We start from the raw sequence: 14709 nt of genomic DNA, 5'->3' as shown, positions 1-14709 counted from the left end.
AGGTGAATAAATATGGATGGATAGTACCTGCCTGCTGGTCAGAGTCAAACACACACGCCTCCTATTGAAATGCACACGCAGTCTTTCCCTTTTCACACCACCCACAGACTTAATTGTAAGCGCCAGACACATTCAGTGAGGCAATAATGGCGGATATGATTGCAGCGACCTGGTCAGTCAGTATAGATCAATAGCTTGTTAGCTATGGACAATTACAGCTTTCAGTCACAGTCGCCGGCTGTGATCACACATAGATACAACTGGATTAGCTACCTGGCTACATTGAAAAGCTGTCAGGCTGACTGTATTTGCATGCACGCTGAAACTGAACCGCACCTAATCAGAGGGATTTCTCTTGAGTTTAAATCTGATAAGGTTGAGTTCTTTTACTCTCACATGTTTCAGTAGTTTCTAAAAAGTCCAGGGATTTAAAATAAGAACATTTTCTTAAAAGGGTAATAGCTTCATCAGATGTTTTGAGCTGCTGAGCAGTAATTTCTCTTGAGATGAGATCTGTGACTTCTGTGGATTTTCTGTTGTTTTTCTGTCAATGCAGCGTCTGCATCTATCAACAAAGTGGCTTTTGTTGCTTGTATCTACTTGTCGCTTCTTTTGTCTTTTGCAAAATACATGGCTGTTGCTGTTGGATTGCACCATTCCTTGTGTGACAAGGGCTTTTTTTCCTGGAAAGTGGCATTGTAGCATGTGGCAAATATATCTGAGGATCAACGCGGTCAGCAGTTGGAGCAGGCGGGAGATGATCTATGTTTTGTTATTGTCACATGAAAAGACCAAAACAAATAACGTCTGAGTCCGTCTTTTGTTTACCTTAACTTTCTGACTTCCCCACCCGGTCTGTGGCTCTCCACTGGTTCCCACTGAGGGTGTAAGCACCTCACAAACGTTTAGTGTTATTTTTAAAAGAGGCTCGGTAGTTCCCTAAAACAGCTGGGCACTGTAGTTTTTTTTTTGGCAAATGTCAATCAAGCAGGAGGAAATAGTGCGTTTGTTTGGAACTGTTTTCTATGGCGGATGAATACACATTTTGGTGCTGTTGTGAGTATTTACAGCAGCAGGACGGTGATGTGGCACTGACTCAAAATAAAGTACAGTGTGTGTTTATGCTAATGAAGGAGCAGTTGCAGTGCAACAGAGTGGCTTGTTGATGTTTGTTTCTTAGTTTTTAAAGCCTCAGTCTGTAGGTTTGAGTCTGTCGAATGAATTCTCGTGCGCACAGAGACTCGATTCTGTCTTAAAAGGACCTTTTTAATTTGAGAACCGGTGTATTTTTAGAATGAGGCTCAAATATAAGTTTAATCAAACTCCTTGAATCATCTCAGCTTCCAAACTCTGAATGTGCGTGGCTGCTGAGCCCTCGCTGCACACAAAGCCCCACACTCCAGCCCCGCTCTGTCCTCGATTCCCTGGTGAGCACACACACACACACGCACACACACACACACACACGTGAGCATCTCCACACAAGTGTACAAGGATCACGCAGATCGTACACAGTGATCACACTCTGAATCCAAAAGGAAAGTGACACAATAGGGACACAAAAGCATCTCATCTTCATCCAAGGCGAACTGCTTCTTATCAGTTAAGGTGAGACTCAACACTTGTTCTGCTCGGGGGAAATCTGGGTCGCTTTTTTCGCAAGTGGACCAGTCACCCACTTTATATGAAGATTAGGCTCACTGCTGACTTCACAAGACTGGAAGAGACAGGGAGGAAACAAACACACACTAAGATAATACCCTGTTATGTTGTAGCTCGGATTTCTGCTGCTGGTTTTTTCAGATTTTGCAGTTGCACTTTTTGCCAGTTTAAGCGACTCAACATTCAAATTTTAACAATAAGGTGACACTGATGTCAGACAGCGAATGGACGACTGATCGCGCTAAAATACTAACAGTATGGTTGATATTCCCTCTTTAGCTGTTGTCTACATATTCCTCCACAACTCAGCGTCCTCCAACCTCCAGCCCTAAAATAACCAGAGAATATGATCCAAAACAGTGTTTAGACCAGTGGTTCCCAACCTATGGGCCGGGGCCCACTGGTGGGCCATGAAGGTAATTCAAGTGGGCCGAAAAACAGTGCATATACTGTATATAAATAATGTTTATATAAGATGTGTTTTACAACAAAATGATCTTTAAAAACATAGCAACAGGAAAAGTTAAAAGGAAAGAGTCAAAATTAAAAGAAAGCATAATTTAGACCAACATTTTTGAGATCTGAAGCGGGACACGAGTTGGAAAAGGTTGGGAATCATAGTTATGTAGTTATAATCATGAATTGTTGTACAGGGGTTTCTTTTCCATATATGTTTGAGTTTTACATAAAAATCTGACACAAAAGAGGAGAAGAGAGAATGTACAACCATCCCCAGCCTCGCCTACATGAGTTTAGCTTAAAGAGGTTGTTTTACCAAAGAAATAAGCTTCACTGTGAGATACAAACACACTTCCAAGTTCTAAATTAATGGCCAATTAAAACCGACATCTCAAAAATGCTTAAAACAACAGTACGTATTCTGGTTCCACAGCCGGCAGCATATAAACAAGCACAAGTAGAGAGGAGCTCACATTTAAAAGGGAGGCAACCTGAAGAGCATTGTTCAGTGTGTGTGTGTGTGTGTGTGTGTGTGTGTGTGTGTGTGTGTGTGTGTGTGTGTGTGTGTGTGTGTGTGTGTGTGTGTGTGTGTGTGTGTGTGTGTGTGTGTGTGTGTGTGTGTGTGTGTGTGTGTGTGTCTGTGTGTGTGTGTGTCTCTGTCTGTGTGTGTGTGTGTGTGTGTGTGTCTGTCTCTGTCTCTGTGTGTGTGCGTGTGTGTGTGTGTGTGTACAGACAAAATCCAGGTGTATCTCACAAATGAGCCAGACTGTTCTGACTTCAGTGGCTGTCTATGTGAGTGTACTTGTCATTGTGTGTGTGTGTGTGTGTTTCTCAGAGATTCATTGCAGCATCTCTCAACTGAACCCACTTCTCTTTTTTCTTTTTTCTTTTTTTTTTTTACAACGACTTAAATGTCCCAGATCTGTCTTTGACTCAGCGTCATATCCGAGTGTGTTCGTTTCTGCGTGTGGTTTTACACACACACACACACACACACACACACACACACACACACACGTGTTTCCACTGCCTCACATTATCCTGCGAAGACATTAACATTTCATGGATGATACCGAGGTTTGTCAACTGGATCTCATCAAAATTTCATCCTTAATTACTGAATCAGTGCTGGAGGGAGATTCCCCACTCCGCAAGGTGAACTACCTGCAGGGGCCAAAAAAAAAAAGAAATCAATTCCCACCAGGTTATTGCCGGTGAAAGCTGGGTGCTTGGTCATTTTAAATCACCCAGGAACACAAATAAACACTCTTAATGATCTGGAGATAAGTGTTCCCACCAGAGTCTTTGCACAAAGTCTATTGAAACTTCAGCTGAAGCTGCTAAAACCCCCGACTGAAACCTTTACAACTGAAAGTCTTTCAGGCTTGGCGCTAGCAACTTCAAGGTGCAGACTGTGTCTCTGACTAAGTCTCGAATAAATATTAAAATGACTTCAACGAGTCCTGCAGCTGAGAGACGGATCAGCAGCAAACAGACCCAGTCCTATTGTTTAGAGATTTATAATATTATTTGCAATGGTTGAATTCACTGCATTTAATCTCACAGCTGTACTTACAAGTTACTTTTCTGATTAAGATTTCACTTGAAAAAGATTTATAATGATATATTTTTTTAAAAATCAATGCATTATTAAAGATTAAATCAGCGATTTCCAACCTTTTCAGCTTGTGACCTCATAAAAAAAGCCATATATAGAATATATATATAATATATATATATATCGCGGCCTGCGTTTTCCAATGCTGACAAAAGCTCGATATCAGCCATTTTTCTCCAGAACTGATACCTTATGTGCCTTTTGTTAATAATAGTTCTGTACTTTTACTTCAGTAGGGTGGATGCATTAGCATGGATCTTTTACTTGAAATAGAATATTTCTACATTATTGTACTGGTACTTTTACTTGGACTAAGAGTTGCCCACCAATTTATCAATGCACTCCTATATCACTGTCAGACTCCCAATGGATTTGTTTTTTAAAAAAGGTGCAGAAATGGATATAGTAGAACCAGAGATCAAAACCTGAAGCCTACATTACCCACAATGCAATGTGTGTTATGCTAGTAGCAGCTAACCTAGCTCTAGCCTCAAGCAGAGATCAGGAGCAGGCTACAGAGCCGGCTCTCTCAGTCTATGCCCCCAAATTGTTTTCATTTTCTGATTTGTGTTTTTCAGCCCCAACCAACGCTGCCTCAGGTGACATCACTCGAGGAGATGTATCACTTCTTACAGCTCCCCCTGGAGACACAGCAGGCTTTATACAACCTTTTCATCACATGCAGCAGTACTCCCCAACACCTGGACTCAGACTGTGACTTGTAAAATCACTGGAGTTCTTGAGGATCTAGTGGAGTGCTTCTGAGTGAGTGAGATGTCTGTCATTTTTTAGTTTAGTTGGAGTTCAATATATTTCCTCCTCCTGTGTGAGGAGCCAAACTTAAAATAAAACACAGAATATTTTGTGGGTAAATTACCTTTGGAACTAGTCTGGAATAGTTGAACTTTTCTTCAGCATGTATTGATGTACATATGTGTCAGGATGTAGGTGAGGAGAGAGGGGAAGAAAATGTCACAGTGAGCAGCAGGAAACAAAACAGCATCTAAAATGTTATATTAAAAAAATTGTTTATTCCAGAAGTTAGAGTAGAGCGGTTCCCAAATGATTTCCACATTTCAGACGATCAATTATTCCTCTGATTTCATCAGCACATTGCTGACTGTAAATGCAAAATCTGCATCCAGAGGAAAGAAATACAGTAAAAACTTTACCAAAGCAGAAGTAAATTGGAATATAAGAAAGATACAAGCACAATAGATCCTATAGAGCTCTTAAGTCAGCCTTTGTTGGTTGATTACTTTGGTACCAAAATATATTTTAAAAAAAGGATGATTCTCTAGCAAGTTCTGGAGTTATAAAGATCATCTTTTCTCTATGATTTCTATGTGGATTCATGGACATTTAATCACCATGGAAACCAAAGAAAATGATATCTTTGGAAAATGTTAATACCACTGCATGTAAAAATGTGTGCATCATATCTTTGTGTTCAGATTTGAAGGAGTGCAATTTTTGTGCCTGCATTTACATTAAGAATAATAGCAGCTAATGTCTCAGTGTTAGACATTGTATTTTCTCACTGACATGTAAAAGCATCGCCGTGTGCCATTTAATCACAGAAATCAGAGGTTAGCATTCAGAGCTTCATTCATGAGTACAGAAGTCTGATTTTGTGCATTCGATCAGCTATAGAGCCATAATACACACCTCTCACCACTATTATACTAAAATGAAGTGATTGTGACTTTACCAGTCACCACACCTCAAACTCTACACTCAGATCAAAGACAGACTGCCTTGATTTCTCCAAATGACTCTTGAAATGTGGCGGTAACAATAAATGGGACTGTAATGACTACACACTTAGCACAGGGAACTTTTCCAGTCAGCAGCCCACCAGTGAGAGCACTCTGGGGATCAAACCAGTAACCATTTGATTAGCAGCCAGCCTCCCTGACTCTCTGAAGAAGAATATTCCCCTACAACTGCAACAAGCTCCCAGTTTTGATTGCACCATAAGCATCGCGGAAATAATGTGGCTGCAATCAGAGAAGAATTTGGACTCAAGGTACCACCCTCCACCTCACACACACATACACACACACCACACACACTTTGTATGTATGATATATAAGATGGAGCGAGACATGTAACTCAGCTTCCATTTTCAACTTGCGCTTAAAAACTTCTCCTCATCACTTTTGTTCATTTGAGGTTTGACTGCCGCTCTTTTAATTACATCATCTTGTTGCTCCCTCTTCTTCTGCAACTGTTTAATGGCGCCAGACTGCAGAATTAGCGCCACCATTTATCTGGATGTGCCCAACTCCTAATATTGACATGACATAACAGGAGTGGATAGAAAAGCACATTAATATGCTTTTTTTTCTTTTGCTGATTTTCTGGGAGTTTGGTTAAAATTTGTATTATCTTTTGATGGAAACTTGACAATAGATATTTTAGTAATCCAATACAAAGACACATGTAGAGGACTTGTCATTAGTTTGGATCTTTTGTTCTTTAGAGAATCGATTTTTCTAATAATGGTAAAAACATGAAAAAGCCAGATCTGAGGGAACATGCCCCTCATCTTTCCCCCTACATCTTTCTTTGTAGTCTGATTTTTGTTGATGTGTAACAATGAATAAAAGACATGAGTATGATCTCTGACAGACATTACATCATCCGATCAATCCTATGAAAACCATGTGCCGCCAGAATGTCTGCTTTTTGTGAAGAAAGACATCCCTGTTTTCAGCTTTTTGACTATACATCTGTCACATAATATAATGAGATTTTATATTTCATTTATTAATGAAGCTATTTGTAAGTTTTGCTGTTGCTAAATAGCCAGCATTAACATTTACAGCTGAGCAGGACAGACTGGACGACTCAGTATCAGAAGGTGATGATCATGCCAGGGCTAGCTGATTAGCATGCTAACTTTAGTACAAGAAAAAAAATGATTGAAATAGAAGCAAAACATGAGTTTGCATGTGTGTTTCTTTGCACAGCTGGAAATAGTTCTTGGAGAGTAAAGGAATGAAGTTTGATGCCGAACTCACAACGTTTCTTCTGGACTGGTAAGTAAACAGCTGTTAATGATTATTTATCAATAATAATAAGGGGGGATTTTTCACTATTTTCTGACATTTTATAAACAGAACAATAAAATGACTAACTGAGAAATTAAGGTAATGAAAATAATCAGTCATGTCAAAGTCACCAAATACTGTGTGTCAGGTTGTACCTTAAGGAAAATCTTACCTAAAACACTTTCATGTGATGGAATGGTGCAGCCATAAAGAAATGGAGGTGGGGTTTGAATCTTTTTACTTCAGTGTTAACATCATAAAGCTTGAATGGAGATCTGTAACAAGCTGATACAGAGTGTTAGAGGTATGGTACTTTTCTACTGCCTTAAAGCTACTGATGTGGGGTAGGGTAGAGGTGGGAGACACGCAGTGCTGCAGCGCGTCTAGTTTCAGCACCATGGACAGCTCCACTCCAAACCAGTAACGTCCAGCACCACGGACAGCGCCACGTAAAGCTGAACTCTTATAAACTGAATCGTTTAATTCATGACACAAGTTTTAAACTTATTAATATGACCTAACCCTACCTCCAATGTCTGGCCGAAGCGTCTTGTCATATTCCTTCAGCAGATTGTTCAGTATCAGAGTGGCATCCTCCTGGTGCGACCTGGGAACCAGCATTTGATTGACAGTGGTATCATGGTGATCTTCATCGTCGTCGCCATATTCCAGTGGATCAGAACTGAAGGTGAGGGGGTGTGAGGGTGGGGGGGAGTGAAAAGAAGGAAGGAGGGGGTCGTTAATCATGTTAGCTCCCCTTTTATAAACACAATTATGAAAACTTTGTCGCAGCAGCATTGCCGTGAACGATTGTCAGACCTCATACTGTGTTTGGGCACGGCAGTGTCATTTTTTTTTTTTGTGTGTGTGTCAGTGTGAGTGTGTGTTTGCGGAGATGTGCGGGGAAAGCCCTTAGAAAAAACATGCGTTATCAGCCAGACTCATTCACATAAAATGCGCAGTTGCCTCTACATCCTTAACTTTTAAAGCTTTAAAAGAATCGAAAACATCTTCCAGCTGTTGATCATGCGATAAAAATAAAAGGTGCGAATCAGACTCACCGAGCACCTTGAACGAGCAGAAGTATAAAGAGGATGACCACAAACTTGATTGTCATTTTCCCATGCGCGGATCACCTCTGATCACAGGAACTGGTGGATAGAGATCCCGGTGTGTGCTGCTGCCGCTGCCGCGATAAAAGTGCCAGTACAGTAGGTGTGTAACCATCAATCCGAGCTCTGAACTTCCTCATCCGCCCACACACTTTCTTCTGCGTGTCATCTGCGGCCACACAACAGCGGTCTCTCCCCCCTCGATCCTCCCTACTCCTCGCAAAAGGGGGTGGGGGAATGGGGGTGTGGGTGGGATTGGGTAGGGGGGGTTCCTCCGGGACGCACCCGACGATCAATCAATGTGATCAGCCCAGCGGAGGGGAGTCTAATCGACCGGATCCAGCAGCGCCCTCCTCCCTCTCTAACGCCTGTGTGGGCAACAGAGTGGTTGGGGTGACGCTGTCTGCTGCTGGTGCTGCTGCTGGTGGTGGTGGTGGTGGTGAACCTTAGAAGATGAGCATCTTGCGTGACTCATGCATTCACAGGTTACATACAATACCTGGATCACAACTGCATTGCATTATCTGGATGAAAAACATAAGCAAACATTTTTTTTTAATTTTTTTTTTTTTTTTACTTTCATGCTACGTCATGAGCAACAATTATTTATTTCATTACAATTGCTGCATATTTAAACATCTGCATGTGCTTTTAAATTTATTCCAGTTAATCAAACATCGCTAAACTCAAACTCATAATACTTTATCCACGTTTTCAATTTTTGAGTGCTCTACTTTGCACATCTTAAAGAAAAGTATCAAATATGATCAATAAGTCATAAATAGAACAGTAGGATATCAGTTGAATTGAATGTGTACTTGATTTTTTGTTTATATTTGCTGTTCGTCTGATGATGATCGCCACTGGAAGTCATATTCAGGCGGTACACACCCCGTTTACGTACCACAGAGTCACAGCGAGCTCTGCCCGACACTCGAAATAAGTAATTTCTGTATAGGCGCACAACTCAGTGGGGCAGCCCAGTGCTCAGCCCACAGACCTGTGAGGCGTCTGAATCCACACAGCGACACACTGCGTGCAGGTCGAGAGGCTTCACTGCCCCCTGGTGGCCGAAGATGCAGCAGAGGACAAACGCAGCAATGTTAGATTGTCATGGCAGTGCTGGACAATCTTGACCAGCACTGACCTAAACTAAACAAACTACAAAAAAAAAACATGCAGATGTCATTTATGACACTGTTAGTTATATTACTGATATACAGTGATGGAAAAAATGGTAAAAAATACTTTATTATAAGCATTAAAACCCCCACAATACAAATTTACATTCACCTTTTTGACTATTCTCAAATTTCTGTATTTTTATGTGAAGTATATTTGATAATTTCACCCCTTTGGCCTTCAAATTATTATGTTAATGAGACAATCTGAGAAGTTTTAAGGGGGAAATGTCTCTTTGGAGGAACTACTAACAGCTCATAGGCATCTGAAATGTGACAAGGAGCCACAACTAGCTTTTTGTAAGATGTCAGAAGTTGAAAAGCTTAGGAACCCCTGGTTTCATGTCTTGTCATATTAATAGGATTTTTATGTACAATCTTAACTATAGTAAGTATAGCTGTGGAATAAATGTAGTGGAGTAATAACTACTGTCATAAAACTGATGACTTACCTTTTGAAAAAAAAAAAGGTGAAATTATAAGCTCCCTCTCTTATGAATAATTAGATGTCTCATGCTCAATAAAATCCACAAAGTGAACATACTGTCATCTTAGCAACCCGGCATCTTGCTCATCAAATCATGGTGAACTCAATAACGGCTTTAGATAATTTCAGTCTAAATGACATGGAAAATAAAGATTGGCAGCCTGTAACTGAAGTTCATTTATTACATTCATCTTTTCTGGGCAAAGTAATGACAGTGCTGCATTCGCAAAAGCAAAAGTAGGTAGAAAAAGAGACAAGCGAGAAGTAGCTCCTACATTCAATCTATGTATTGAGCTATTTTTCTATTAATGTCAATTGGGAATCATATCGATACAATTAGAAGCTATAATCCTGATTTATGTTTCAAAATAATTCCTGAAAACTGTCTTCGTTCAACCTTTTATTTGATTAATTTAAGTATAATACATAAAACAAATACAGTACATAAAACAAAGAATGAATAACACAAATACTTTGTCAAGCCCAGCTATAGCTACAATGGCTTTGCTGCATTTTTGCAAAATGTAAGCAAAGGTTTCAGTTTAATGTTTCCTCCAAAACAAAATTTAAAAAGCACTTTATTGATGCTAAGAAACAATAAAGATCTCATGCATGTGTATGGCTGCCTAAAGCCCTCCTGGGAAAGACAACTGTTGCTATCACAGCCCTGCAGTAAGCTGACTGCTGCATGTGTATTACGTTCCCTAGTTGAGAGACCCAAGTTCAAAACTTCAGTCTGCTTCACTGCCCAAGAGCTAGCTGTGGATAAAGTACATATAATGAATCCTAAATTTGTCCCTAACACTCAGCAGCCACATCTGTCCAGACACTACACAGAGAAAAACAAGCATTTGTCATCGGCTGGGCCAGTCGGGGCTTAAATTGGAGTTTGCTGTAAGGGGCCCCCCTGAACGGGTGAAAGCAACTTAAGCGGAACTAAATCCCTTTTCTAACAGATGTATGGCAGATGAGTCTGTCACAGTGGCTGAAGGAAGGAGGGAGGGGTGGGCAATCGTTTCTTGGCTGGCAATAGAGAAGGGAGGGATGTTAGATGGGTGGGTGGATGGATGGATGGATGGATGAATGAATGGGGGCACTCATTTTTTTTTGGATGGCAAGACAGATGTATGTATAGAGAGGATGGGTTGCACAATAGAGATCTTCTGACATGCGATGAAATGATGGTTGTGATCTTAGCATATTAGCAGCCTTCTCTTGTCTGTGGCTGGAAAATGTTTGGTACACACTAGTGAAAACTTTAACTCCGTTTTATTTTCCCTTTCTATCTCCACTAAGGCTTTTATAAGGCTATATGTTTTCTTTTGAACCATTTAAGAATAAAACAGATTTATAAAACTAGTTAGTTTGGGGTAAGAGAGTTACAGTGCTCCATTAAAAGAGATGGGAATGTTACAGGAAATACAGTACCCCTACATCTTTACATTTTTTAGACATTTCCAGACATAATATGTTTCTTCTTCGTGGTGTTGGTTATTGTCTGCTAGCGCTGAACTGGCCACTGCAATTAATCCTTGTGTAACTCTTTCTAACATTGTCATGTTTAATTAGCTTTGCAAAGTATTGAACAAGTCAAATGTGATTATAATTTATCCTCAGGGGAACATGAATGTTTGTGCCAAATTTCATGGCAATCCATCCAGTAGTTGTTGAGATATTTCAGTAGTGGACTGACTGACTGACAAACAGACATTGCCTTTCCTAGATAAAATAATGGAGGCTACATACACTTACATTATTAGGGACCAAAATACTTATTACAGTTTCATTTCCTTTGGTAGCATAACTCAGAATAAGGCTTAGTCAGCTCAAATAAAGCAGCACTGGAGCAGTTCAGCTCTGACACAACAAACAAATGATCCCAAACTTTGTGAGAGGACTCTGCAGGCATAATCAGAAACAAAAGGAAATCATCACTCTTACTTGACAATGTGTATAAGCAGCAGAGTCGGAAACAAACAGATACAGAGGTTAGAAAGGTATGTCTGGTCTGTTCAGCTGCACCGGGCTGCCAGACAGACGTATGGATCGCCTCTCGACGGCATTTCATTGGACTTCCTTTTACACTGATGCTGTGCTTCTAACAAGCACCGAAACATACAGTAGTCTTAGCTTTGCTCATAGACACCAACCAAGCATTTGACAGAGAGCAACACCTTAGATTTACATAAATGGCAGATTCAACATCAACCCAACCCAGCACAAAAATCCCACAGTATATTATGGCACAAAAATTCAAAATAAAATCGCTTGGGAAAGAATTCAAACTCATACTTTAAAGATCCCTATTTCGCAAAGCAGGTGCAGTAGCAGCTGATGTCGTCTTTATTTACATGGTTTTTCACCAAGCCATTCAGCGCCAAAAAGTTATGAGGGACACTGCTCCCAGCAGCAGGTGACTGAGTGAACTACACTGTTTCAAATCCATGTGATTAAAGACGTAGTGACTCAGAGGCAACTCTTCTGCTGGAAGCATGGGTCCTTTTGTTCCTGAGTATGTCTCACCATAGTCCAACAAGTCACACGTGCTGTTCTATGGTGGGCTCGAGCCATAATGCCATAACGTGTGCTCATTGCTTCCAGTTTAATTAAGTCAATGTAGAAATAAGTACATAAAAATCTGATTCAATTCAAACATCAAAAGCCGAGTTTGGTTAGATGTAAGCTCTTCTACAAGCAACAAGACGAAAAGAATCTCACACACGTACACAAAAACATTAAGAAAAGAGACAAAAACATACTCTTAATAAATTGAAAGTCAACGTTAGACTTTGGCTTTTTTTTTTTTTTTTTTCTTCTAAGGGCTTAAAACGCAAATGTCAGAATTTCAATATCGTCTTTTTTGCATCAAAACAAATACTTAAGTTGAAAATAAAAAGTCTATTTACATGATTCTGAAACTCAGCTTAATTTCCCCAAATCTTTTCAAATCAAAGGCCTGGTCACACTAACGTTTAAAATGTCAACACATTCCAATGAAAGTGGATTCACTTGCGTAGGCAAAGTAAATATGTGCAATTTTTTTTTGTTTCATGTTAAATTTTGGTGAACTTTACCCCACAAATTTACACTAAGCCATCTTGACAGTGCTAACCTTTCAAGGATCGGGGAGGCAGAGATTCTGAAATGGAAGAAGCTCGCATAAACAGTACGAACTCATTAACGACTGACCTAAAAAGCTAGCTAGCTACTAGCTCTCCCTCTTCATTTACCCATGTGTAGCAGCTTCGAGAACCAAATATTTAGCAGAGCCGTGGATTAAATGCACTGTGCCACTTCCTGGTGTGACCAGGGCTTTTCTTGTGTTCACTCTCTTGGGGAATTTTTGTCTGTGTTTCTGATTTTCTGATACTGGAGGTTTTTTGTGTTGTTGCTCTCTGTTGAATTTCAGTTTGATCTGCGCAAAGTTTGTCTTTGTGAAACTGGAGCTGTTAGTCTTGCCCAATGACACATTAGCAGCATAGATGCTTTCCTAAATAGTGGCTTGAAACCCAGTCGTCTCACTAAATGACAGTTTCCAAACTCTCAGCTGATTTGTATGTGGCACACTCAGGCACTGGTCTCTCAACTGTGAATATTAGTTTCCTAGCTGAGTGACCCAGACTCAAAATTCAGGTATAGTACATATATCCAATCCCAAATTTGTCTGAGTCCACCATCCACAGCTGTCCAGTCACGCACTGTAAGTGGGCCACAGACAGTTTTTGAATATTCTTGTTAGCGTGCTTCCCTTAATGACAACTTTTAAATATTTTATGAATGAAGAAGAGCCTCTTCATTAAGAAATTCAGAAACCCCAGCAATGATAATCTTCCAAATACATCTCATTTTTTTCACCTTCAGGTAGCATTTTAGATTTGGGAAACCAGGCCTGCAGCAGTAGGCTTTGAATCTTCAAGTAAAGATGTACAAAGAGACACACAAGCACTCACTGCAATAGGACAAAAAAAATCGCAAAGGTTTTTAAAAAAAAAAAAAGAAAAAAGAGACGTAAAACTAAATTATTAATGCACTTGCAGCATTAATCTCGAGAGACGTTTCTTCCACACAGAGTAGAATTAGATACATTTTTTTAAATCCATTTTTCAAATTCAAATGCATGTTGTATTGCAGTTTTTTTTTTTTCATAGTATAAGCTCAGTGCATTTCAAGCCTCCATTATAAGAATATGAAGTGTTTAAATTTGCTCAAAACGTCTACATTAGTTCAAGTTAAAACCCTTCCTCGAGTAGCAGCGATGAAGTGTGCTCTCGTACTTTAAACAGTGATTGACATACTTGGTCAGTATTCAAGACAAAGAGGAGTCCATGGTTTGAGGAGAGCATCATGCAAACTGCAGAAGGATAGATGAGAAAGAAGCAAAGCACCCACTCTCTCGTCGACAGAGTTTTAAAAGCAGTTCCTTTGTGATCAAGCGTTTTGTTAGGCCATGAAGAACAGGAAAGGGATTCTGTTGTAGCCTTCCATCCATTCAAAGTGCTTGAATTAGATAGTTAAGTATAGTTTGTTTTTGTTCTTCAAGCGCAGATATTTGTTTTTAATATTTTTTTGTCTAGGGCAGAGACCTTACAACAACCCCTTTCCTTTTAGTCCACCCACTCTCCAATTAGGCTTAAACTTCCTCCCTTACACAAACTCTCTGTCTCCGAAAAGAAAAAAGAAAAAAAAAGAAAGAAGAGAGATTACGTTGAGGTGACAACTCCTTTCACCACCGGTTCTCTGTTAAGGTACGTGGCCCAGTAGACGAGGTTGAAGGTTCCAAAGAGGACGGGGAACACTATCCGCGACATCTTGTCGATCTTGCTGACGCTGTTGTAGGTCTTCTTGGGATCCACCATCTTGGTCTCAGCGGTTCGGAGCTGCACCGACGTCGTGTTGGAGATGGTGGAGATGGACACGTCCTTGGTGAGGTTGGGAGTGTAGTTGACGCCCGCCGAGCAGACGTTGTTGGGTTTTTTCGACAGCACCATAGGGTCTCGTTTCTACAGTGGGACAGATTACATTGAGCGGTGAATTAGTCTTAAGCCCTCTACAGATGCCGCTTGCACCAGTGTTGCTCCCAGTATTTCTGCCCTGAGATAATCAATGTGTTTCATTCTGTCTGGAAGGATTAATG

The 14709-nt window shown here is 40.3% G+C and overlaps 3 protein-coding genes across 5 annotated transcripts in view; 1 reads left to right on the top strand and 2 right to left on the bottom strand.

Moving 5' to 3' along the window:
- cfap221 (cilia and flagella associated protein 221) overlaps positions 1–4627 on the top strand; it is a 130185-nt gene extending 125558 nt beyond the window's left edge. For all 3 annotated transcript variants that reach the window (XR_008826878.1, XR_008826877.1, XM_056371101.1), the window contains one exon: positions 4318–4627. The gene's annotated coding sequence lies outside the window, so the exon portion shown is untranslated. The remainder of the gene's footprint in view (positions 1–4317) is intronic.
- LOC130165656 (gamma-aminobutyric acid receptor subunit gamma-3-like) overlaps positions 1–8509 on the bottom strand; it is a 77539-nt gene extending 69030 nt beyond the window's left edge. Inside the window, exons 1-2 of the mRNA XM_056371108.1 lie at positions 7857–8509; positions 7323–7477 (exon numbers count right to left, since the gene is read on the bottom strand). Of these exons, the coding sequence (XP_056227083.1) occupies positions 7323–7477; positions 7857–7912 (211 nt within the window). The 5' untranslated portion in view covers positions 7913–8509. The remainder of the gene's footprint in view (positions 1–7322; positions 7478–7856) is intronic.
- A 1453-nt stretch (positions 8510–9962) lies between these two features.
- LOC130165655 (gamma-aminobutyric acid receptor subunit alpha-5-like) overlaps positions 9963–14709 on the bottom strand; it is a 29000-nt gene continuing 24253 nt past the window's right edge. The window contains exon 10 of the mRNA XM_056371107.1: positions 9963–14575. Within this exon, the coding sequence (XP_056227082.1) occupies positions 14276–14575 (300 nt within the window). The 3' untranslated portion in view covers positions 9963–14275. The remainder of the gene's footprint in view (positions 14576–14709) is intronic.

The sequence above is a fragment of the Seriola aureovittata genome, chromosome 24 (genome assembly GCF_021018895.1).
Source record: "Seriola aureovittata isolate HTS-2021-v1 ecotype China chromosome 24, ASM2101889v1, whole genome shotgun sequence".
In the NCBI taxonomy this organism is placed as follows: domain Eukaryota; kingdom Metazoa; phylum Chordata; class Actinopteri; order Carangiformes; family Carangidae; genus Seriola; species Seriola aureovittata.
Note: the sequence above shows the minus strand (reverse complement) of the source record. Positions and strands in the feature narration are given on the sequence as shown.